The following is a 24,831-nucleotide window of genomic DNA, read 5'->3' as shown; positions in this document are numbered from 1 at the left end:
GCTGGACCCCTGGGAAGAGAGCCATCCGCTCTCTGGGCCGGCAACAATGCACGTCCTGGGCGAGGTGCTAGGTCTTCTCCCCCAGGATGAGCCGAGGAAGCTTCAAAAGCATGCCGCATTTGTGAGCTTCTTCAGGCCACTTGCTGTACTCAGCAACTGCCCCCCACCAGTTCTGATCCCCACTCTGGTGGGAAGACTGGCGGGAAACCCTACGTGAAGAAAGGGGGTGTGCGAGCCTGTGCCAACTTCACCCCTCAGGTGGGAGTGGCGAGGTGAAGCACGACTCCTGGCTACCGCCATCTTGAGGATGGGGAGCCCTACCCAATCACAGCTAGGCTCCTGCACCCCTCCCACAGGAGAGGAGCAGGTTAGGGGGTGTACTCACCCCGGGACAGGGACCCATTGGTCCTTGCCCTTACCCTACCTGCAACGCCCCTAAATTTTGTATTTAGGGGCACTCTGAACCTTCCTTCCTCAGATCCTGATTTCGAAACAAGAAAGAATACCAAGAAGATCAGCCGTGCAGCTGCTAACAAGAGGACAACACCAACTGACTTGGGCCCAGCCCTACAGTCCTGTTGATCCTTGAACCTGCTCCTGCTAAATCCCGGCGTCTCCTGCGGACAGCAACCTCGAGAACCTCGGAGGACCTGCCTGCCTTGACCCACTTAGAGACTGGGACTCCCATGAGCAGTAGTTCTGTACCTTACTTTGGTCCAGTATATACAGAGCCACTTTCTTACAGATGGCCCATCCCATCGTTCACTGTTTGTGCCAAATACGCAATCTCAATGGAGGAGCCATTAACAGGCCTAGGCAGCTGGAAACTCCTAGAAGGCATTAGAAAATGTTGGACAGGAAAATGCCAACTTTCTCAGAGTGCTATAAAATTTGACTTCACTATTAAATATGTTTTTAAATTACAACTTGTTTGAGACCAAACATGACATTTCTAGCTGTTCCCAATCAAACATTAGCACTTATTACATGTGAGAAATTAACCCATTTTTATCCTATGGAAGAGTTAGACCTTACAGAAGTGAAAGATGAATTTCATAGGTTTTCACTATCAGGACTTGCGAAACGTAAACATTCATGTCCCACTTTCTAGATACAATGCACTCTGCCATGTGGGCTTTTTATGGCATTGCTTAGGGCTAACCTATAGGTATTAAAAAGGAAGGTTTAGGCCTGGAAAAAGGTTTAGTTTGTGAGGTCGAATTGGCAGTTTAAACTGACTACAGACTGCAGTAGAAGGCTTGAGTACTTTACAGGGAAGCACAATGAGTGCTGCAGGCACACTTGTAGCACTTAATTTATAGGCCCTCGGTACATACAGTACCATATAGTAAAGCATCATACACCCATGTAGAGTCAGCAGATGTGAGCTACCAGGACGCCAGGACAGGCGTGCGGGACCGACGCCTCCACATAAGACTAGCAGGGAGTAGACATTTAGGTCACCAACAAGCACCACTTCGAGTTTGCCTGCATTGACGTTTCTTGCTTTGTGACATTGACAACTTTGCCTTTAGCATGGATACCCTCTCCGTACACCATTTCTGTCTCCTCTTGTGTTTCCCTTTTCGTCACACACTTGCTGATATCCTTGAGCGAGGTCTGCTTCTGTTGCAACTGCACCACCACATAGTGTGTCCACTTCTGTTACAGACATTATGATGGATATCCTCTTGCCCTCGGCGCATGCCGCCATGCCCCCCCCACTCCCCCCTCTCCCAGCTGCACATTCTCAGTGGGCATGGTTGGCTTACCTAGCTGCAAGTTTCAATGGAGGGGACAGTTTTTACCATTGTCTTTGGTGTCCCTTAGTGTCTTGCTGTTTCTTCACCGATTACAAACCTCAAAGTTCTGGATTTGAGTTCCTCTTGGAGGTAATGTAGCCTATTTCGGACCCAGCAGCATGTGAATCCAGAAAAGAATAATTCTGCAAAAAGTGATTTACGGTGGTGTCAGAAAGTGCCTCTTTTGCATGGTTAGCCTGCCACTTTTTGTCTGGTTTTGATGTGCTTTCAATTGTATTGCAGAGTCCCAACCAACCAGAAACAAATCCTTAATTGGTATTTTTACCACCTCTAAGTTCCTAGTAAATGGTACCTTGAGTACAAAGGGCCTGGAAGCTGAAAAGGGTCCCCTAGGACCCACTCACTGGGACCATGCCACTGCCCTTGCAGATTGCATGTCCCTGTGAGGGAGAAAATGACAAAACCTGAAGGCATAGGTAATCACCCCCTCTGGCAGAATGCACTATACCACAGGTGAGGGCATATCTGCAGGAGGAGATATGCCCCTTGAATATTGGGGTCCATTTCTTGTTATTGCAAGTGCCAGAGAAGCAATAGAGTACATGGGCTGGAAACCTGACAACTCGAGTTCTACAGCACCATGACGGCTTCACTGAACACAGGAGTATTTGGTACCAAACTACTCCTTACAATAAATCCACACCGGTGCCAGTGTGGAATTTATTGTTCTGTACTCAGAGGTGCCCCTTGAAAGCCTACCATCCCTGGTGTGGTCTCTGACTGGCTGTAGGCAGCCAGCCACCACAAGACATGTTTCTGGACCCCTGAGTAGACAGCCCCTGATGTCTGGGACCAGAAACAATGCACATCCTAGCCAGAGGTGTCACACCTACTCACCCAGGATGGGCAAGTGCTCGAAGAAGGGAGCTTCAAAGGGCTGCCACCTTTGTAATGAAACCCCCAGCCTCTGCTGCTAGCAGCATATGGCTGCCCCCGGTTTACACTCCCACTCTGGAAGGGAAAACCGACAGGAAAGCTTAAAAAGAATAGGAGGTGTGCCCACCTTCGCCAATTCCACCCCTAAGGTGGGGGAGACGAAGTGAAGCACGTCTTTAAGTCCTCACCATCTTGAAGATGGGGAGACCCCTCTAATCAGGGCTAGGTTTATGCCTCCCTTCCACAGGAGGGTCACATAATAGAAGCTGTAGTCACCCTATGTATGGTGACCAATGGCCCTATCTGCTACTCCCCTAAAACGCCACTAAATCGATCATTTAGGTGGCTGCCCCAGACCTGGAAACTAGATCTGTGGCGACCTACGAAGAAAGACGACGACCCTGCAGAGAAGACTAACGACAACAGCTGCCCTAGCCCCAGCCCTACGGGCCGGTCTCCAGCTTCGGCAAAACTGCACCCTTTCTAGCAGCCAGCGACCTCTGAAACCCCTGCAATGACTGCTGCTTTCAAAGAAGACTCCAATCTCCCGTGGACAGGGGACCTGTCTAGAAGAAATCAACAGCAGAGACTCCGGATCCTGGCAGATCCGCGACTCGTGCCCACTCGGCACCAGACGCCCACGGCCAGAGTGGCCCAACTGCCCAGTGAAGTTTCCAGAGTGACCAGGAATCCAGTATTGGCCGACCTCACCTGGCCCCCTCAACGTCACCTGTAGAGTGAATCTGAAGCCCCCCCCTCCCCACCCTCACCGCGACCGGCCCTGTAAGTACATGTATGACATCTAAAGGCACCCTTGCACACGCAGCCTCCACGATTTGGTGATCTCAACCAGCGGTGCGCCCCTGTGTGCCCCCACCATAACTTACCTGTGCTGTTACTGGTGTTCTGCCTGGACCCTCCAGTTCGAAACCTGCAGCCTGTTTCCAAAAAGAAGAAAGTCCACAGGATTGCACTGAACTCCCAACGCTGTGTTTGCACCCGGCCGCCCCTGTGCCGCTGGTGGTGTTTGTTTGGTGCTGCTTTGTGGCCCCTCTGTGCTGGGCTTAACACCCTAAGATTGTCCCTTGCAACCGTTCCACTTATCTGCAGGCTGCGTGGCCCCAAGGACCCCCCATCTCCAATGAAGATCATTGGGACAGAACCCGATTACGATCTCTGGACCCGGCAGCCCTTGTGCCGCTGGTGGTGCAGTGTTGGTACTTAGCTGACCCATGCTCACTGCTGACCTTTGGTCCCGAAGACTGGAACTGTAAGTTGCGCACTTACCTGAATAACCGCAAAACTTTGTTCCCCATAAGAGAACATTGAACTGTGCTGAAAATATTCAGTCCGTTTTTTAAAGTGCAAAGAATTTTTTAATTAAAAACGTACTTACCTTATTGCTAAGATCTTGGCCTTAAAATAAAGTTCAAACAAGCATTTGCAATGCAATAGGTCTCGCACTATTAAAGTTTGAGCTATTGGCATTGCTAAATAATGCAACACCAATAGCTCAAACTTTAATAATGCGAGACCTATTGCATTGCAAATGCTTGTTTGTTAGGCACGGGGAATTAAGTGATTTGAAAAGCGATTTCAATTTAAATATTTAGGTGCTTGATTGTTGTAGATTTTGGAGACAAGGGAAACCAATTGTAATCTTAGGTGTAGCAAAGCCGATGTAATTCAAGCATCCTTGACACCGAAAGGTTCAGTATAGACAGCTACAGATTAAGTTTTATTACACTGCACAGAAGCAAGTCAAGATGCGTTCAGAGATTGGTCATGCGCAGTACCTAGAGCAGCACAGCAAGCAACCATCACAGAAATGGTACACAAATGCAATAGCACTAGTGCAAGCTTCCCTCACACACAGGCCAGGTGCCTGAACGGTACAACAGTAAACACTTCCCCCCACATCCAAAGCAGCAGCAGTACAAAGTTCACACACAGACACACCAGCTTAAGCCCACTTCTAAACAAAGCAGGTACAGCACAGAAATCAGTAGTGCAGCCGGTTTTCCACGTACATGAACAAGCTAAAGATATGCCAAGATGGCCGCCGGATAGGAGTTCTCGGTAAGAGCTCCGGTGCTGGGGATCTAGTTTCTTTGGTCTTTATCCCCGTCAGCTCCGTGCTGCACCGTCTTGAGCAACGCGACGCAAAAGTAACTGGAGTTACAAGTAACAGGATTAATACAAGTAACTGGATTTCCTTACCTGCGGATGAAACGTGCTGAGGATCCCCGACCTGACTGGAGACCGAGACCCGCAGGAGAAGCCGAGCCTCTCCCGCCTCCTCCTCAGACTTTGGGCTCCCCGTTGACGAATTTGCGGAACCTGACGCGGATGCCTGCTGCCTAGAGCCAGCTTTGGACGACTGGTGTACCTGCGGGACGTCGCTGAAGTGGACCGGGACCTGGACCACTGCTAGCGCCTGGAGTGCGACGGACACATCGTCGCGGAGTGGCGCTGCCCGCCGGTGGTTGCTGCCGGGACCCCCGGTGTCCTGCTCGCGCTGGGAGCTGTGCGCTGGGAGCTAGCACATCACGGCCCGCTTTTTGACGCCCACTGTGGACGACGACGGGTACACTCTGAGACTGCAGGCGAGGGGAGCTGTAGCGGACTACTGGAGGGTCCCTCGCCTGAAAGCACCGTCGCATACGCCGGACTGACTGGGTGGTGGTAGACCCGGTGGCCGACTCACGACGGGAGTGATCTCCCTGCCCTGCCGGGTGAGCTGTTTGCCTGGCTGCTCGTCCTCTGCCTGCAGCCACCGTCAGGACACCAGAGGAAGCTGGCGCCTTGCTGTGGGATGGATGGTCGTTCCCCCCCCTCCCCCCTTTGTTTCCAACCCCCAGCGGTATCATGAACCGACAGACCGACAGATCTGCAAATGCTAGCGAAGATCGTCTTTGCCCCTGAGGCTGGGACTACAGAGCACATACTGAAGCGAAAGCTAAAAAAGGTATTTACTTTGCCCCACGCGTTTTTGCGGGAAAAGGTGCGCATTTTGCCCCACTCGTTTTTATTTTACAAAAACCTCTGTTGCTCAAAATGGCGGGGGTCATAAACTGAGCACCTAATCCCCTCCTGTACCGCCTGAGCCCACGAGGCCCCTCAGCAGCTCCACTTAAGATAACAAAAAACTGAGATAAGACTCCCCATGGTATGCAAGATCCTGAGCCAGCCGGAATAGAATCTGAAACTGCTCTTCCCTGCTCTGAAAACCGTAACAACCAAAAGAGGACTAATGATTCCTTCACTTGGCGGCCATATTTAGACTTCCCTCTCTCATTGGCGGCCATCATGGACTAGTCTTTCTGATTACTCTTGACTATCGGTACCACAGACTCTACATAGCCCTGTACTTACATCTTTATGCGATTAAGTGTTTGCCTTTTATTGCAGTATTATATTATTATTTTACTATTGGTACTTTTACACTGTATGTAACTTACACCCATTTCCACTCTTCCTCACCGACAGTGCACTGATTGCTACCTCATATTCTACAGGTTGCTTATTAAGGTCATATTTGTTTATTGCAGTCATCTGTTTGCACGTATATTGGCTCCAGTAATTCACTAGTATTTTATTCATATTTGTATACTGTCTATGTTGTAAGCTGCACCCATCTCACTTTTATCCCCATTATTCAATGATCGCTACCTCATTCGGCTGTTTGTTTGGTAAGCTGCTTCCATCTCACTTTTATCACTATGATGCACTGATTATTACCTCATATATTTCGTTAGTCTTGTAAGCTGCACCCAGCCACTTTCTACACCTGGATTACACCGTTGCTACCTCTTACATTATGATGTGTCAATTTGGCTCCACCTAACTGGTTGCTACCTCTCATATATTGTACATGGTGTAAGCTGATTGCTACCTCTCATATATTGTACATTGTGTAAGCTGCACCTACGCACTGTTTGTTCCTAGATTGCACCGATTGCTACCCTTATATTTTTGGCTACTTTTGGCCACTCACTAGTGTCACTCCTGTGCCCTGTAACCTACGGCCGACAGTTTTATTGGCGTCTTTCCTCCCACACCCAACGTTACAGCCATCCAAACATGGATCTCATCGGTAAGCACACATATAGAATCAACTACCCTTCCACTCTCACCAAAAAAGCCGCTAAACGCTTTAAACATAACTTCTTGAGGTCGCACCCTGAAACACCCTTTGCCGACACCTACTTCTCACCGGGCAATGGAGCCCTGAACATTGATATCATCTTCCACACCTCACGCAGAGCCCAATGGAGAAAAGCGTTCCTAACCCTACTCACCGTCTCCACCACCAGGAAAACAGCTCATGGCCTAACTCTCTCTATCACACCTTCCCAACTCTTCCCTGGCAGAACCACCATTACTATTTACAATAACGGGATTGTCCTAATTCAATCCACAGACAAGAACCTGGAACTACTAGACAACCTGTTCCCCAAGTTCAAAGAGCACCTTTCCAAGCTGCGGACCTCCACCCAGAACTCCATCAGCACTATCACCCCTGACGTCGCAGCCCTCACCCACAACACTTCTAACATAGGTCCGCATCGGATCCACACCTACCTCACCTCTACCCCCAGCACCCTAGTCAATCGCCCACCTGCTGTTACCGCCCCACACTCCCCAAGCGCAGTCACAAATCTCTCCCCCTCATACACTAGCCGCCCCTCTGACACTACCCCTTTGACCCCCACTCATACCTCTCCCATCCCTCTCTCCCCTGACATAACAACTCCCACCCACAACACCTCCTACCTAGATCAGCACCAGAACGGCACGCACAATGACAAATCCCACCCTTTGTTCCCCCCCTCTCAGTCCCCACGTGAGTACACTCCCCCCCCCATACATCCTCGATACACCCACATCCTCGATACCCCCATGCCCCCTTCCCCCCACGCTACACCCCCCACGAACGTTTCTGAACACACCACCGTCCGGAGTTCATCTCCCCCCCCCTTCCCTCCCCCCCGCGGCAGATCCCTCCACCCCGCGGCAGATCCCTCTCCCGCGGCAGATCCCTCTCCCTCCCCAGCTCCCTCCCCACTCTCACTCACGACACCCCCACCCTCCCAACCAGTCCCACAGAACATACCGCCTCCCTTACCTTAGCATCCCCCCCTCTCTCCCCTGCCATTCTCAGCCCCCACTACCTTCCTGCCACCCCCATTGTCTCCAGCCTTCACTCACTCTTCAACTCACCGGCACCGTCTCCCACTGACGGCACTACCTATGCCTCCCACCCTCCCCCTACCTCACCCACACCCCTCGCCCACAAATCCGCCCACACATCGAATGCCATCCCACTCATTATCGCCGTAGAACCTTCCAACAACGCTAGCATATCCCCCCCCTCGATACCCTGTTCGCTTTCCAGCTCACTACTCAACCACTCACCAATGGCCCTCACCACCAACCCCATCTCCAATCCACCTCTTGACTTGACTTTATCCACCCTCCAACAAGTCAAAGAGGATCTCCTACAAGTCAAAAAAGATCTCCACGCAATCAAAGACCTTCTCTTCTCACAGCCCAGTCTACCTCCCACCATCCCACTACCCTACAAACGACGTACCCTCCCTACATACCCTCGCCTCCAACGACTTCCGCGCTGGCCGACTATCCCCGCTCGCAATAACTCCCACCGCCCCCGTCGTGTCCTCAACTCACTGTCGGACCACGACCTATGCTCCCTCCTACGCTCTTATGGCCCAGGTCCGGTAAAACACATATCCAACACACACATCCCCATACCCACAATTCTCACAAATCCTCTGAGGCTCCCAACCCTTAGCAACAGAGGTTCCGTCCCTAACAACCTCAGAAAAGTCCCCCTCTCCCTAGAAGGCTCGACCACCCTTCTCACTCCCAAACTCAAATGCATCCTACTCAATTGCAGATCGGCCCAGAGACACTCCTCCGACATCGCTGATCTCGTCTCAGCAATGGATCTGGACCTAGCCATTCTGACTGAAACGTGGCTTACTGAAGCCTCTACCCCGATAATGGACCTACTAGTCCCCCCCAATTATCACATCATTAGACTGGACAGGCCTGGCAAGACGGGCGGGGGAATTGCATGCATTTTCAGGAGCAACCTCTCCGTTACTAAAGCCACCTCCCCCTCCCTTACTTCCTGTGAACTCCTCTGCCTCGATATCACCAGCGAGGGCAAACCAGTTTGTGCTCTACATCTCATCTATCACCCGCCTGGTGACAACCTCATATTCACCCAACAACTCATGGACACGATCACATTCAATGCCGGTCGGCAGACCACCCAAGTCTACCTGGGTGACTTTAATCTCCACTGGAACGATCAGAAAGACACAGTGGTGAATAGTCTCAAAACTTTCCTTAATGCGCTTGACCTCACCCAAATATGCGATAGACCAACACACGACAAAGGCTCGATACTCGATCTCATCATCGCCAAAGAGGACTCTACCCAACTGGAGGCGATCCAACCCTGCGACTGGTCAGACCACCACATTATCACCTTTATCAACGAAAAAGTTAAACCTAACCCGGCTCAACCCACCAGATCCAAAACCTGGAAAAGGGACATGAGGAATCTTAACCCCACCACCCTGCCTCCCCACATCGGCAGTCTCCTCCTTCCCCCTTCAGGTGCCTCGGATGTTCAATCACTGACCGATCACTACCTTGACTCTATGAATTCAATAGTCAATGAAGTCGCCCCATTGCAACTGAAGAGAGTCTCCACCAAAATTTCTAACCCCTGGTATGACGGCAGACTCAATGATGACAGGCGTACTATGCGAATGGCAGAGCGTACCTGGAGATCTGACCCCTCATCACTGCATCTCAAAACGCTTAAGAACAAGAGAAATGCCTACTTTAGGAAAATATAGCGCGCAAAGTTGGACTTCTTTAGCCGCCAGTTGGACCAAGCAAAAAACAGGCCAAGAAAGCTGTTCGAACTAATCAAGACTCAAACAAAGACACAACCCTTACAATCAAACAGCACAACAAGCGACACCCCACACTGTGAAGCCTTCTCTGCTTTCTTTAAGCTAAAGACCGACAACATAAGAAATGACCTCATCATGGATGTAAGCCGATTCCCCAACCACACCAGAATGTCTAACACTCAACCTAAAAACAAGGCATCATGGCTGTACTTCGACACCTACTCGGAAGAAGCAATACACAAACTGCTCTGCACCTTGAAGCCCTCTAATCACCTCACAGACCCTCTACCTGCTAATGCTTTAAAAGACTTCATCCCCCTGCTCCTCCCACTTTGGACCCAAATCATCAACAGCTCCCTTCAACAAGGTCTCATTCCAGACTCCCTCAAGGTGGGGCAAGTCACGCCTATACTCAAGAAACCTACAGCTGACCCGTCTGACCTGAACAATTACCGCCCTATCACCAATATCCCCACCCTGGCCAAACTGCTGGAAAAATGTGTCCAACTCCAACTAACAAAACACATTGACCAATTTGACCTCCTCAACCATCATCAATCAGGCTTCCGAGCGAAAGATAGCACGGAAACAGCTATGACACACATAATTGATGATGCCCTCCAAATCCTTGATCGCAATGAGTCCTGCCTCCTCATCCTTCTTGACCTCTCTTCAGCATTTGACACGGTCAAACATGAGAACTTACTGGAGCTGCTAAGCACTAGATCTATCGGGAACTGTTCTCAAACGGTTCTCTTCCTTCCTTCATAACCGGTCTCAGAAGTTCAAGATCGACAATGTGCTATCTACACCTGTGCCTGCAGATCTAGGTGTTCCACAAGGATCCTCCCTCTCCCCCACACTGTTCAACCTCGTCATGGAACCGCTCGCCACCTTGCTCCAAGCATCCAATGTTCAATTCCATATGCACGCCGATGACACACAACTTTACCTAGAGTTACAATCCCCAGAAGATATCAAACTTCTGAATTCCACACTTAGTAACACTCAATCTTGGTTGGCCGATAATCACCTCAAACTAAATGCTCTGAAAACTGAGTTCCTACTCATCTCACCTCCGGCGAAAATCTCCACCACCCAAACCTGGCTCAATAACCTAACAATTTCCAATTTCCAATTTAAAACATTTATAAAGCGCAGCGTGCACCGTACGGTTTCTTGGCGCTAGTGGAGAGTTCGACAACTGAGACAAAATAAAACCTGGCGTAGAAAAGAGGGGAAATTACGCGGAAAAGGCCTGTTTGAAGAGAAACGTTTTTAGATCTTTACGAAAGGAGAGATAATGAGTGGCAGAACGGAGGTGATCAGGGAGGGAGTTCCAGAACGTGGGGGCTAGGGTAGAGAAGTTAGCTCCACCCCACTTTTTACGTTTGAAACGTGGGATATGGAGGAGGGATTTGGAAGAAGAGCGAAGCTCTCTGGTAGGGACGTATTCATTTATTAGCGAGGAGATGAAAGCGGGGGCAGTGCCTTGACGGGCCTGGAAGACCATGCAGCCGGTCTTGAACAAGGAACGTTCCTTAACAGGAAGCCAATGAAGCTCCCTGAGGAGGGGTGTGGAATGATGATAACGTGGGAGACCATAGACCAGCCGGGCCGCCTGGTTCTGGACCATCTGGAGTCTACGCAGGCTGTATGCTGGAATGCCGTTGTAGAGGGCATTGGCATAATCCAGCCGCGATATAACCAGTGCGGCCATGATCAACTTGAGTGCCTGTGGGGAAAAGAAACGGGAAACAGTGCGGATGGTTCGGAGGGTGAGGAAACAGGAAGAAACTACAGTGCTGATTTGTGAATGAAGGGTGAGCTGGTTGTTCATTTTAACCCCCAGTGTTTTAACTGTGGTTGAGGGAGTGGGGGAGGGACCAAGAGAGGAGGGCCAGAAGAGGGAGTTCCAGGGACTGGACGAACCACCGGTGAGAACCAACTCGGTTTTGTCCGGGTTCAATTTAAGATGGTTGTGGTTCATCCAGTCCCTGATGAAGGTCATGGTAGACTGAAAGTTAGAGACAGAGAGAGGAGAGGAGGACAGGTCAAAGATGAGCTGGAGGTCGTCGGCATAATTGTACACGGTGACCTCCAGCTGCTGAAGAGCGAAAATAAGAGGAGAGATATAGAGGTTGAATAATAAAGGGGAAAGAGAGGAGCCCTGGGGGACACCACAAGTGACAGGAAGTGGAGTGGTCGTAAAGTCTCCTAACCGGACCGCCTGGGTGCGGTCCCTCAGGAAGGAGGAAAGCCAAATCAGGGCTGAACCCTCAATTCCAGCCGCCTTGACACGGGACAGTAAGATGGTGTGGTCCACAGTGTCAAAGGCGGCGGAGAGATCGAGGAGTACCAGCGCCTGATTATTGTTATTGTCCATACCCTTCCTGAGGTTGTCCAAGACCGAAACCACAACTGATTCGGTCGAGTGCCTGGGGCGAAAGCCAGCCTGGCGGGGGGCCAGTCCCCCATTAGCCTCTACGTGGGCGCTGAAAACCGCGGTGGCATGGCGTTCCAGCACCTTGCCCAGGTAGGGCAGCAGGGAAATGGGGCGGTAGTTGGCTGAGATGGACGGGTCAGCGCCAGGCTTTTTTAAAATGGGCACTATAGTGGCTGATTTGAGCGCCGGGGTCACTACTCCCTGCCCAAGGGAGTTATTGAGGAAAGTAATAGGGGATTCAGGACAAGAGGAGTAGATATGTTGCAGGATTCGAGCCGGACAGATGTCTGCCGGAGAACCCGACTTTACTTTGGGGAGTATCTCCCGGAATCTAACCTCAGTAAGGGGAGGGATAGAGGTAAGATGACAACGAACAGTGGGAGGGGAGGGATCCACTAAGACAGATGAAGGGGGGGGGATATTAGCCTTGATGGTAGCGATCTTCTCCAAGAAGTAAATGTTGAGTTGGTCGCATAGTGACTGGGATGGAGGGATTTGAGGTGAAGCTCTATCGGAATAGGCCAGGTCATTCACTATACTGAATATTTCTCTAGATTTGTTTTCAGCTGCCATTATTTTTGTAGAAAAATAGGTGGTTTTGGCGGAGAGAATTGCAGTTTTGTAATCGGCAAGTGATTTGAGATATAGGGTTTTTAATGAGGGGCAATAGTTTTTTCTCCACTGTCTCTCTGCCTGTCGAGCGATCAGTTTTAGTTCTTTTAGGTGGTCGTTAAACCACCTGTTGGAGTCCTTTGGTCGCCGGATGGAAATGCGACGCAGGGAGGCCACTGAGTCGCAACCTCCAGTCAGCCAGGTATTGATGGCGTTGGCTTGAGAGTTGGAAGAAAGACCGGAGAGAGTCGGAGTGGAGTTCCGAAGCAGGGAGGACAAGGAAGGGAGATCGACTCTGTTCCAATTCCGCGCCCAGGTATTTTTGGCGTGTGGGACTTTGGATGCACTGTTGTGAGAGATAGAGAAGGAAATAAGGGCATGGTCGGACCAAAAACAGGGAGAGACAGTCACCGAGGATATTAGAAGATTGAGGGACCAAACCTGGTCAAGTGAATGACCGTGAGAGTGAGTGGGGACAGTTATGTGCGGAACAAAGTTCAAAGAGGAAAGAGATTCTGTAAACTCTTTCGAAGCAGTGCACTCAGAGGGATCCGAAGGCCAGTAGTTAAAATCCCCTAGCACCAAGACCGAGGCGTAATTAACCACCAAATTGGCCAGTAGGTCTTGAAGTGCCGGTAGGAACAGAGACGAAGACTGGGGTGGGCGATACATTAGGAGACAAGTAATAGGGGGAGAAAAGGATAGGGAACAGACTACAAGGAACTCAGTGAGGGCGATGGGAGGAAAGGGAAGGGTTTGAAAGTTTAATTCTGATCGAGCGATTAACGCCACACCACCACCAGCCCTGCCTGCCGGACGATCGGCACGTAGGGCAACGTAGGAAGGGGGGAGGGTAGCCAGGAGAACAGGAAGGGAAGAATCACAGAACCAGGTTTCGGTCAAGAGCAGTAAGTCAGGCTTCTCAGTATCAAGAAGGACAAACAGCTCATGGTGGTGCTTGACCGCTGACCTGGTGTTGAGTAAAAGAGCAGCTAACGACGGAGTAGGGGGGAGAGGGATTCAGGTGGGGAAGAGCCCTGTGGCGGAGGGATCGATCTAACAGCACTCAATGTCCAACCTACCATCGTGGATTCTGCGAAATCCCTAGGCATCACACTCGACGCCAAGCTCAACATGCAACAGCACGTTAGCAAAGCCACAAAAGGAGCTAACTTCCAAATCAACACACTGAGGAAACTTAAACCCTTCCTCCCAGCCAAAGACTTCCAAACTGCTGTACAAGCTTTAGTCATCCCTCGCATAGACTACGGAATTGTGGCCCTCAGCGGACTCCCGCTATCCACAACAGCACCCCTAAGAGCCTCCCTGAACGCTGCCGCGAGACTCATCACTGGCTCAAGAAAACATTCGCATATATCCCCAGACTTAAAGTCTCTAAAATGGCTGCCTTTTGAAGCCAGAATACAGCTAAAAATCGCAGTTATGACACACTCGGCCGTGCACCACAAGGCACCCAACTACCTCGCTCAAAAGTTGTCTATATCAGGAGGTTCGAGATCCAATAGAAGTACAAAAAATCTACTCCTGAAACCTCGTAGATTCCGGAAAGAAAAAACATACAAGGGCTCCTTCTCAGGAATGGCACCCAGGATCTGGAATGCGCTCCCTCCTGAAACCAGGCTTATCACCTCCACTGCACTCTTCAAGAAAGAGGTGAAAACCATCCTTCTGGCCAAGATCTCCTGAACTTTATAGATGCTGGATCAGAGACTCTGCATCACTTTGTATCATTGATCACCTTGTCTCCTGGCACTATACTCTTACTTGATTGTGACACTACTACGCTACTCTCTTACTACTGACCAATATATGATACACTTTAGTTTATTGAATAACCCTCCCGAAGCCCCCACCCCGTGTTCTCTCTATCCTAAGAAATTGGTATAAGCCATCCACACATCTAAGGTTTACCTGAACCCTACTGTAATGGGATCAATGACTTGTGCCGTCTTATATTACTTGTTACCTGATTGTATATTGATATGTTTTCTGTACGTTACTGTTATCCTATTATGTTAGTGACTATTATACTGCTCCCATTATCTCTGTTCAGTCCTGCTGCCCCTACCCTTGTCTCTGTGAAGCGCTCGGATATCTGTAAGGATCTTGTTCGCGCTATATAAAACTTTGAATAAATAAATAAAATAAATAAGCAAGCAGTAAGGTTGTGTGAGTATCACAACTGAAACAGTTGGGTAAAAGATTGATCTGAAAGCACATTTTAAATTTCAAGTAGTCTTTTTTAATTAAGTTCCTTTTTAAATATTTTTTTTTTTTTTTTAACAGAGTTTTATGTAGCGCAAACTTGACCCGAATCTGGTTTTAGAGCGCTTTACATAGCAATATGTGAGCATGCATGAAGTGGTCTTTCAAACTCCTTTTTTAAATGCAGTGGAGTTGAGCCAATATAAAGTGAGAGACAGCTAAAGAAGTTTTAGCCAAAAACACCAAAGTCTTTTAAGGGCAAGTGTAGTTTCAACCTAAAGCTTGCCTAATATTATTCTCCTCCTGTGCCTTTGGTATAATCGCGGTACAAAAGGGGGCTAAAGAACGGTGATGGATTAAACCCAGATCTGTTGACTGGGTGTGAGTGTTTGATTGGTTCAGATGCTCCGTCCATCACCACTCCCTTTTGTACCGCTTTGTTCGCCATAAGTTGGCAGGGTATGCTCAGACGCGAGTCCCTTGCTCACTTTGCCACTGGATTCAAGCAAGCCGGGCTGAAGACGGCTGAAATGCCAGAAACCGGTCCTCGGAAGCTTGTTTCCGGTCCAAGGAAGGCATGGCTTGGCAGTTCTGGTTGGACTGTTCCCATGAGGCACAGGGTCAGACTGATTTGCATATGGCCATGTCTGAACTGGGGTGGCAGAGTGGGCTAAAGAACGGTGATGGATTAAACCCAGATCTGTTGACTGGGTGTGAGTGTTTGATTGGTTCAGATGCTCCGTCCATCACCACCCCCTTTTGTACCCCTTTGGTATAATCGCGGCACCGGCGCTTTACTTTTAATGTCACAAGTAAAGCGCGGGTGCTGCGATTATACCAAAAGTAAGAAAAAGATTTTTTCTCTATTTCTTTACCTTTGGTATAATCGCGGCACCCGCTCTTTACTTAAAAGCGCGAGTGCCGCGCTTATACCAAACCACTGAAAGTGATCGCGTAAGCGATCGCTATTGGAAAAAAAACGCCGCGAGTGGTACGCGCGTGCGCACCACTGCGAGGCATCATTTTTCAATTATCGCACCCTTGTCTGGGCACGATAATTGAAAACATATGGGCTTTGGTGCGCGTAACAGACACCAATAGGCCGTGGGCGGAGAAATGCCTATTTGGCCTATTGCGTGGTCTGCTAAAGAAAAAAATACACGCACTGAAAGCCCAATAGCAGAAGACCAAACAAAAAACACACGCACGAGCGCGTACAACTCCAGGGTCCATTTCGGAACCCCGGACAAAAAGACTCTCGCCTGCGCGAGCCCTGCTGTGTCGTGCAACGCAGGGCGCAAGCCCTAAAGGGTATGTTATTCTAAAATGGGTCTGGATCTCTTTCTTGAGTCATGTGTCCATTATTGATCATTGTTGTGCAATAAAGTCTAACACTCCCTTATGTTAGGACTAAGGCTGCTCGCCCACACTACCACTAATAGAGCACTTTGGGTTTTACATTGAGCCCTGTACACTTTTGGGGAACCCTTGGCCTCTGTGAACAATATTACCACCTAGTGGCAATATCACATACAGGGCCAGCTTTCTACAGGTGGGCAAAAGTGTTATTGGACTAATTGATTGAGATAATGGGATCATGCACTGGGTGAAACACCTTACAAATATTTTACAACCATACCTGTTTCTTATTCCTGGGGGTAGATTTCGTTTCCCAACATCAGTTGCTGGATTCATGCAAGCAAACAAACGGAAATTGCTGTGACGTATTAGAGGCTCTAAAAAATTAACAGTTGAGAAAGTTTATTGGTAATACGCTATTTATATAGTGCATTTATCCAAAAAGTTTTCTGTAGAACATTTGAATAGAATTATTATACTATCACCCAAACAAAACTGGACTTATTTTACTACCTCTGAAAGATGACAGGCTGAGTCGGCCTTCCCAGGATTCTAACCTGTGACCTGCAGATCACACAAACATCTCAACAGCAAGCGAACAACTAGTTCAGCACTTAAGGCACAACTTTAACACGCACACACACAAACACACACAGACACACACACACACACCCCAACACACACACACACACACACACACACACACACACAAAGCAGGTGGCAAATGTTTCCACCACATTGGAGTGTAAATTTGTGATGAACCTCAGTCATCAAGGTAATCAAAAGTAATATGCTTATTACTTTACCTGTGTCTCCTCGATCTAGTAGTACCAATGATCCAGAGGATCCCTCCAGCAAACCACTTAGGCATTCCAAAGTTTCAGCTGTGGCCAGATTAATCTCATCCAGAAGGATCCAGTCCCCTTTCTTTACTGCCTTGGCTAGAGTGCCCTACAAATACGAAAACGCAATTTAACCAACACAGCCAAGTAACATTAAATACCCATCAATATTCTCCACTTTTGGTGAGGTCGTTTTGAGCACTTGGGCCAAATTGACATCACTCAGATAATTATTCAGGTAATATGGACCACCAATTTTTGAAAAACAATAGTGAACACAAAAATCTAATGTAAAATACAGATGGCTCTCTACCTAGTGTTTCATTGACCTGATTTCTACTAGATTTGCTTTTTCTTAAAAGGACTGAGTTTATCAAAGTAATTTGGACAATTGAAAAGAAACATTTAATTTTGCATTCCCCATGAAATGAGCCAGATGTCATTTTTGTTTTAAATGTATTTAATTTTCGTTTTACACGGAAAACAGTGAACAATAGTTACAAATATGGTCTGCTCTAGAACTTGACCTGTCTTATAATTTTTACAGAGTCCCCCATTTTCCTTAAATACACCAAGTTAAATAATACTACAGTCTGGGTTTGAACAGATTTAATGTAAGAAATAATGACTAAGGAAGAAAGAAGGTAGGATGTGTATTCTTATAAGTACCCTGATGTCCCTACTACCCAAGGATAGGAATTGGTACTAGAAATCTGTGGTCTAAGTACAAATCAGAAAACAAGTATAATTAGAGAACGAGTATAGTACAACAGAATGATCCTCATTCAGTAAAATTCATTTATGCAGATAATGTGGTTCCGTAAGTGGGATTTCTTATTTGCTTGTTGGGAATAACAATTAACTATTTCAGATGAATACCATATCTTCCTGCAGGCTTCTCGCCTTAAGAATGATTATACTTTGGGGAATGGCCAAGTGAGATAGTCGATAACCAGCTGTACGCCGGAGCTCCCGGAACCTCCCCAGCATCCTACACAAATATGGAACTGGACCGGACGTTAGAGCAAGGTAGGAGGGGGACAGTGATCATATCGAAACAGATGGTTGTATTGTTCGTTTGTCTACACCAAATGGCAATAAAAATGTATACAAATTTTGGAACCGAACGGGTTAAAAAATGACAGCACTGACCATTCCAAACCCGTAACACACGGGACGTGGGCCTGAAACAGACTTGGTGTTGTGGACAGAGGAGTAACCAGCACAGGTAGAGATTGAAGCATGGCTTGGTCTAGCATAAAAGAGTGGATGTGATCCAGTAAAATGTACGGCATCCTAGAGGAGATCTCTGTCCAGACTAAGAGCCCCTAGTTGGTGTTGCCATGCAACAGGTGAGGAACCACCGGCCTCTACAGGGCACAGGAAGGATCCCCGTGAGAGCATGGGCCTGCGGCCAAGCAGCGGGAGAAGCTGCACAGAGTAATGATGAGTGGGCTTGTGGTAATGCGCCAGCGTCTGATCGCATTACCAGTATGCATCTGTTCTTGGCAAGTAGGGCTGCTGACATTCATATCTTAGCATAGATCGCCGCCTAGTGTTGGGTCCGGATGTTTGCACCTTGTTGTCTTGGAAGAGTCTTCGAAGTATCACGAGAAAGGTGACTCCTCCCCTGGACTACAGTGCGCATGGGCATCTTCTCCATCCTCAGATTGTTTTTCGCCATTGTGGCAAAGATGAAGTATAGTAAAGTAAGAGATGACCATGTAAATGTATGTAAAGAAGATAACCATGCAGCTGTGACAGGCACCGGGGAAGAGGGTGGGCGATATGAATGTCAGCAGCCCTACATGCCAAGAACAGATGCATATTGGTAAGTAGCATTTTCAGTTCGAGGCATGTGGGCTGCTGAATTCATATCTTAGCATAGACTGTATAGCAGTTTCTCATCTAGCGGTGGTTGCCTGTATCAGCTGCAGTGGTTTGAAATAGAGTTTCAGATACAGCCTGGCCTACAGCAGCTTGTTGTTTGGCTTACACGTCAACACAGTAGTGTTTTGTGAAAGTGTGTATGGTAGACCATGTAGCTGCCCTACATATGTCTTCTAAGGGAATATTTCCTAGGAAAGCCATGGATGCCCCCATTTTACGCGTTGTGTGCTTTAGGGGGAACTGTTAAAGTGCGCTTTGCTTTTTGATAGCATACTTGAATGCATTTAACTATCCATCTGGCTATTCCTGCTTTGGAAATGGGATTGTCCTTATGTTGTGGCGAAAAAGCGACAAATAGTCGTTTTGTCTTCCTGAATGATTTTGTTCTGGCAACGTAATATAAGAGAGCTCTTGTAACGTCTAGTGTGTGTAGGGCACTTTCAGCCACAGATTGCAGCTTTTGAAAGAAAACTGGCAATTCTATGGACTTTTGGCATAAATTTCGAGTTTGAACGCAGCACTACTTTATTGTGGTGAATTTGCATGAATGGTTCCTGAATGGTTAGTGCCTGTAGCTCACTCACTCGCCTGAGGGAGGTAATAGCAATTAAAAATGGCACCTTCCATGTTAAGAATTGTAGTTCACATGAATGAAGTGGTTCGAAAGGAGGTCCCATGAGTCTGGTAAGTACTATGTTTAAGTTCCAGACTGGAGAAGGTGGATGCTTTGGAGGGATTATTCTTTTAAGTCCTTCCATAAAAGCTTTGATAGGTGGGATTCTGAATAGGGACACGTGTTGTCTGTTTTGAAGATATGCTGCTATAGCAGCGAGGTGTAGCCTTATGGAGGAGTATGCTAGGTTACACATTTGAAGGTGTAGCAAGTAACAGATTAAATTTTGGATGGAGGCCTCCAATGGATTGATTTGATTATTATTACAGTAAATAACAAATCTTTTCCATTTAGATGCGCATAATGCTCTGGTAGTGGGACGCCTTGCTTCTCTGATAATGTTCATATAATCTGGAGGCAAGTTAAGATAGCCGAATTCTAAGATTTCAGGAGCCAGATCGCTAGGTTCATCTGATTGGGATCTGGGTGCCTGATTTCTCCATGGTTCTGCATTAGCAGTTGTGGTGAGAGGCACAGTCTTTGGTGAGGAACTACTGAGAGTTCTAGGAGCATTGTGTACCATGGCTGTCTTTCTCATGTGGGAGCAACCAGGATCATTGTGAGTGACTGTTGCCTTAGCTTGCGTGCCACTAATGGAATCATTGGGGTTGGTGGAAAAGCGTACGCAAATCTGCCTGACCAGTTCATCCATACGGCATTGCCTTGTGACAACGGGTGTGGGAACCTGGCGGCGAAGAACGGGCATTTTGAGTTTTCGTTTGTGGCAAACAGATCTATGTCTGGATGTCCCCACTTTTGGAAGAATGGTTGGGGAACTTGAGGATGAATCTCCCATTTGTGTATTTGCTGACTGTGTCAGCTTAGTAGGTCTGCTATCTGGTTGTCTGTCCCTGGGAGGTGTTCTGCCAGGAGATAAATGTTTTGAGGAATCGCCAACTTCAATACGCTCTGTGCTAGGTGAGATAGTTGCAAAGAGTGGGTGCCCCCCTGTTTCTGGATGTAGTACATGGCTGTCATGTTGTCCATCCGGATCAACACAGTCTTCTTGCACAAGTATTTCTGAAAAGCTTTCATTGCCAGGAATATTGCCAGTAACTCTAAGTGGTTTATATGTAGAGTCTTTTGTTTGACTGTCCAGAGACCTTGGACTGTATATTGAAGGAGATGGGCTCCCCAACCTGTCAGTGATGCGTCCGCTGTCAATACTACCTGTGGAACCGGCTCTTGGAACAATCGCCCCTTGGAAAGGTTTTGTGGGTTCCACCACTGCAGAGAGCGGTAAGTGCGACTGTCTACCAACACTAGGTCTTTTAGTTGTCCTTAGGCTTGGTTCCACTGGTGTGCTAGGCATTCCTGTAAGGGGCGCTTTTGAAGCAGAGTATGAGGGACGATGAATATGCAGGAGGCCATCATCCCTATAAGCTGCATGAACACTCGAGCTGGCAGGGAGTGTTGTGGCTGAAATTTTTGAATGAGAGATTGTATGTTGGCTATACTGGCTGGATTTGGATATGCCTTTGCTACGGAGATGTCTATTGTTGCTCCCAGATATTGCTGTATGTGGGAGGGTTGCAGGTGTGATTTTGGGTAATTTATTGAAAATCCTAGATTGTGCAGTAGCTGTATCGTCTGTGAGGTATGGCTGGCACACTGTATGTACGAATTGGCTTTTATGAGCCAATAGTCGAGGTAGGGGAATACATGGAATTGTTGCCTTCTGAGGTGAGCTGCCACTACTGCTAGGCATTTTGTAAACACCCTTGGTGCTGTGGTTACCCCGAAGGGGAGGACTTTGAATTGATAGTGCTGACCCTCTACTGTGAACCTGAGGTATTTCCTGTGAGCTGGATGTATGGGTATGTGAAAGTATGCATCCTTGAGGTGTAGTGCTGCTAGGAAGTCGCCTTGCTGGAGTAGTGGAAATACCTGTTGTAGAGTGATCATATGGAAATGATCTGAGTGGATGTATTGGTTCAAAGGTCTGAGGTCCAATATTGGTCTGAGCGAGCCGTCTTTTTTGGGAATGTAGGAAGTATAGATAGTATACCCCTGTCCCTTGATGTTGTAATGGGACTGGCTTTATGGCACCTTTTTCTAGCATGGATTTCACCTCGTGTTGTAACAGCGTGATGTGTTCTTTGGACATTGGACGGTGTTTGGGTGGCATGTTGGGTGGAGTAGATTTGAGTTCCTGGCAGTAACCATATTGGATAATTTGTCTCACCCACCTGTCTGTAGTAATGGTATTCCAGACTAGTAGAAATTGTGTTAATCTTCCTCCGACTGGTGTTAAGTGGTCTGGAGGGAGTGTGAGAAAGTCACTGTTTGGTGGCGGTGGAGGCTCGGCTGTTATTACCACGTCCTCTGCCCTTGTTATTGTTTCCTCTATAACTTCCTCTATTGGAGCCTTTATTAAAGGTGCCTTGTGTATTACTTTTATAGGATGAAGATGTTTGTGATGCGTTGCCTCTCCCTGAGCCTCGAAAGGAGGAGCGACGAAAAGAGCTTCTAGACTGTTGAAATTGAAGTGCAACCATGGACTTAGCGGTGTCTGTGTCTTTTTTCATCTTTTCTAGGATAGTATCCACCGCAGGTCCAAATAAGAAATCCTGGTAATTGGTTGATTGAGTATGGTAGACTGCACTTCATTTTTAAAACCTGAAATGCGAAGCCAGGCATGCCTGCATAGCAATACACTAGTGTTGACAGACCTAGCGGCTGTATCAGCTACATCAAGGGTGCATTTTATGGATGCGTTAGAAATTAATTTCCCTTCCTGTATTAGGTCGTTAGCTTTTGCCTTATAGGGTTCTGGTAGGTGTTGTAGTAATCCCTCCAGTTCGTCATAGTTTGCTCTGTCATAGCGTGCTATGAGGGCTTGTGTATTAGCAATCCTCCAAGTATTTGCTGCCTGAGAGGCCACTCTCTTCCCTGATGCTGCTAGAATTTTGCACTCCTTGTCAGGAGGGGGAGCATCGCCCGTTGTTTGTGAGTTAGCTCTTTTCCTAGCGTTAGACACAACTTGGGAGTCTAGTGGTAGTTGAGACTTGATATAAGAGGGGTCTGTAGGGGCCGGTTTATACTTCTTTTCAATCCTTGGATTGAGGACACGCGCCCTGTCTGGGTCTTTAAAGATTATCTGGTGCGTGCTTTAGTACCCCTTTTAGCATAGGGAGTACACGTACACTCTTCTCTGATGTTGGGCAGGTGTTAAATAGGAAATCCTCCTCTATAGGGTCAGTGTGCATGTGTACACCATGATACTGAGCTGCTCTGTCCACTAGTTGGTTAAAAGCGACAGGGTCATCAGTAGGAGCCGGCTTTGTGGGTTATGTAGTGGGATCGGGTATGGGCTGTGTGTAATCAGTGTCATCGGGGTCATTATGGTCACTCCATGTGTCATCTGGGTTTCCCTGGATCGTCAGGTGGTATAAAGTCATCCTGAGGATCATCCCCCATGTCTTCTTCCTGATCATAATCTACAAGTGAAGGAGAATATAGAACAGAAGGCATGTTGGGAGTGAAAGGAGGAGGTGTGTAAGGTCTTGAAGGGGATGTGCCAAAGTCCTTTATCTTTGGAAGAACAGGAGAAGGTGCTTCAGTGTCCAGTCTTCTTTTGTTTTTATTGTAGACTCTATATCCTGTTTCAGGGTCTATATACAGTCTTTGTTGTGGATCTGGATGAAAGAGTTCTTCCTCCTCTGTCCGTGGCGCCGAAGATTTAGCTTTTTTCGACTGTATGGCTTTTTTCGGGTTGAGTGTCTCTTTAGGCTGGACGTTTTTATCCTGTGAAGCCTTCTTAGGGTCAACGGGCTTTTTCGGTTCGACTGCCTTTTTCGGTTCGGCGACCTTCTTCGGCTCGGCGACCTTCTTCGGCTCGACGACCTTCTTCGGCTAGACGACCTTCTTCGGCTAGACGACCTTCTTCGGCTAGACGACCTTCTTCGGCTAGACGACCTTCTTCGGCTAGACGACCTTCTTCGGCTAGACGACCTTCGGCTAGACGACCTTCTTCGGCTAGACGACCTTCTTCGGCTAGACGACCTTCTTCGGCTAGACGACCTTCTTCGGCTAGACGACCTTCTTCGGTTCGGCTAGACGACCTTCGGTTCGGCTAGACGACCTTCGGTTCGGCTAGACGACCTTCTTCGGTTCGGTTAGACGACCTTCGGTTCAGCTGCTTTTTTCGGCTATTAGGCCTTTTTAGGATCGACTAATTTACTGGGGTAGACGACCTTTTGGGGTGGAGTGGCTTTGCCCGGTCCCTGGGTACCGGAAGGCTTGGGTGTGGTCTTCGGAGCCGAGCCGGAAGGCGGGGCTTCTGAAGCTGTGTTTCGGTCGCAGCTAAGGATTTTGTGCGATGCTTTGACCGGAGCCTTATGTGGAGATGGAGGCGGGGTAGGGGCTTTGGTACTCACGGTTTGCCCCGGTGTGATCTGGTCATCGGAGTCCGACTGGTCCTCTACGGTGACTATTTCGAGATCTTCCAAGCCCTCTGCCTCTGGGAGTTGATGTTCGTCGTCAAAAATGTTTTCCGGTTCTGGTGCCTGCCGCTGCATTTCTAGTCAAGCAGCTCTTCGGTTCCGGATAGTCTTTTTAGACCGGAACAGAGCACAAGCTGGACAGTTTTCTTCGTTGTGCTCAGGAGATAGGCACCTGTTGCATACCCTATGCTTGTCGCTGTGTGGAAATTTGGCTCCACACACTGGGTATTTTTTAAACAGGGTCCTTTCCATCAGCAGAAGGTCCACGTGGCGTCGAAAAGGTCCAACTGCCCGTGTCGACGACCGGAGAGAAAAGGAAGTTTTGAGAGTCGAGGGATACCGAGCGGAAACAATACTGTTGAAAGTTTAAAGTTTTAGAGGTGGAAAGTTGGAAAAGTTTGGTACCGAAGTTGGAGTTGTCGAAGTGCACCAGAACCCAATGGCGGAGAAAAACAATCTGAAGATGCCCATGCGCACTGTAGTCCAGGGGAGGAGTCACCTGCACTGTAGTCCAGGGGAGGAGTCACCTATCTCGTGATACTTCGAAGACTCTTCCAAGACAACAAGGTGCAAACCTCCGGACCCAACACTAGGCGGCGATCTATGCTAAGATATGAATTCAGCAGCCCACATGCCTCGAACATTAGGTTTGCTGAGGATGCAGACTTCATTGTGCTATTTAG

General features: G+C 48.2%; 1 protein-coding gene across 1 annotated transcript in view; it reads right to left on the bottom strand.

The window, feature by feature from the left end:
- The window catches only part of MDN1 (midasin AAA ATPase 1), a 2,221,312-nt gene that overhangs the window by 1,944,717 nt on the left and 251,764 nt on the right, over positions 1-24,831 (bottom strand). Inside the window, exons 18-19 of the mRNA XM_078648266.1 lie at positions 17,105-17,249; positions 16,579-16,675 (exon numbers count right to left, since the gene is read on the bottom strand). Coding sequence (XP_078504392.1) covers positions 16,579-16,675; positions 17,105-17,249 — 242 coding nt within the window. The remainder of the gene's footprint in view (positions 1-16,578; positions 16,676-17,104; positions 17,250-24,831) is intronic.

The sequence above is a fragment of the Lissotriton helveticus genome, chromosome 6 (genome assembly GCF_964261635.1).
Source record: "Lissotriton helveticus chromosome 6, aLisHel1.1, whole genome shotgun sequence".
Classification (NCBI taxonomy): Eukaryota; Metazoa; Chordata; class Amphibia; order Caudata; family Salamandridae; genus Lissotriton; species Lissotriton helveticus.
The sequence above is the reverse complement of the archived record's forward strand: the minus strand, read 5'-3'. Positions and strand labels throughout refer to the sequence as shown.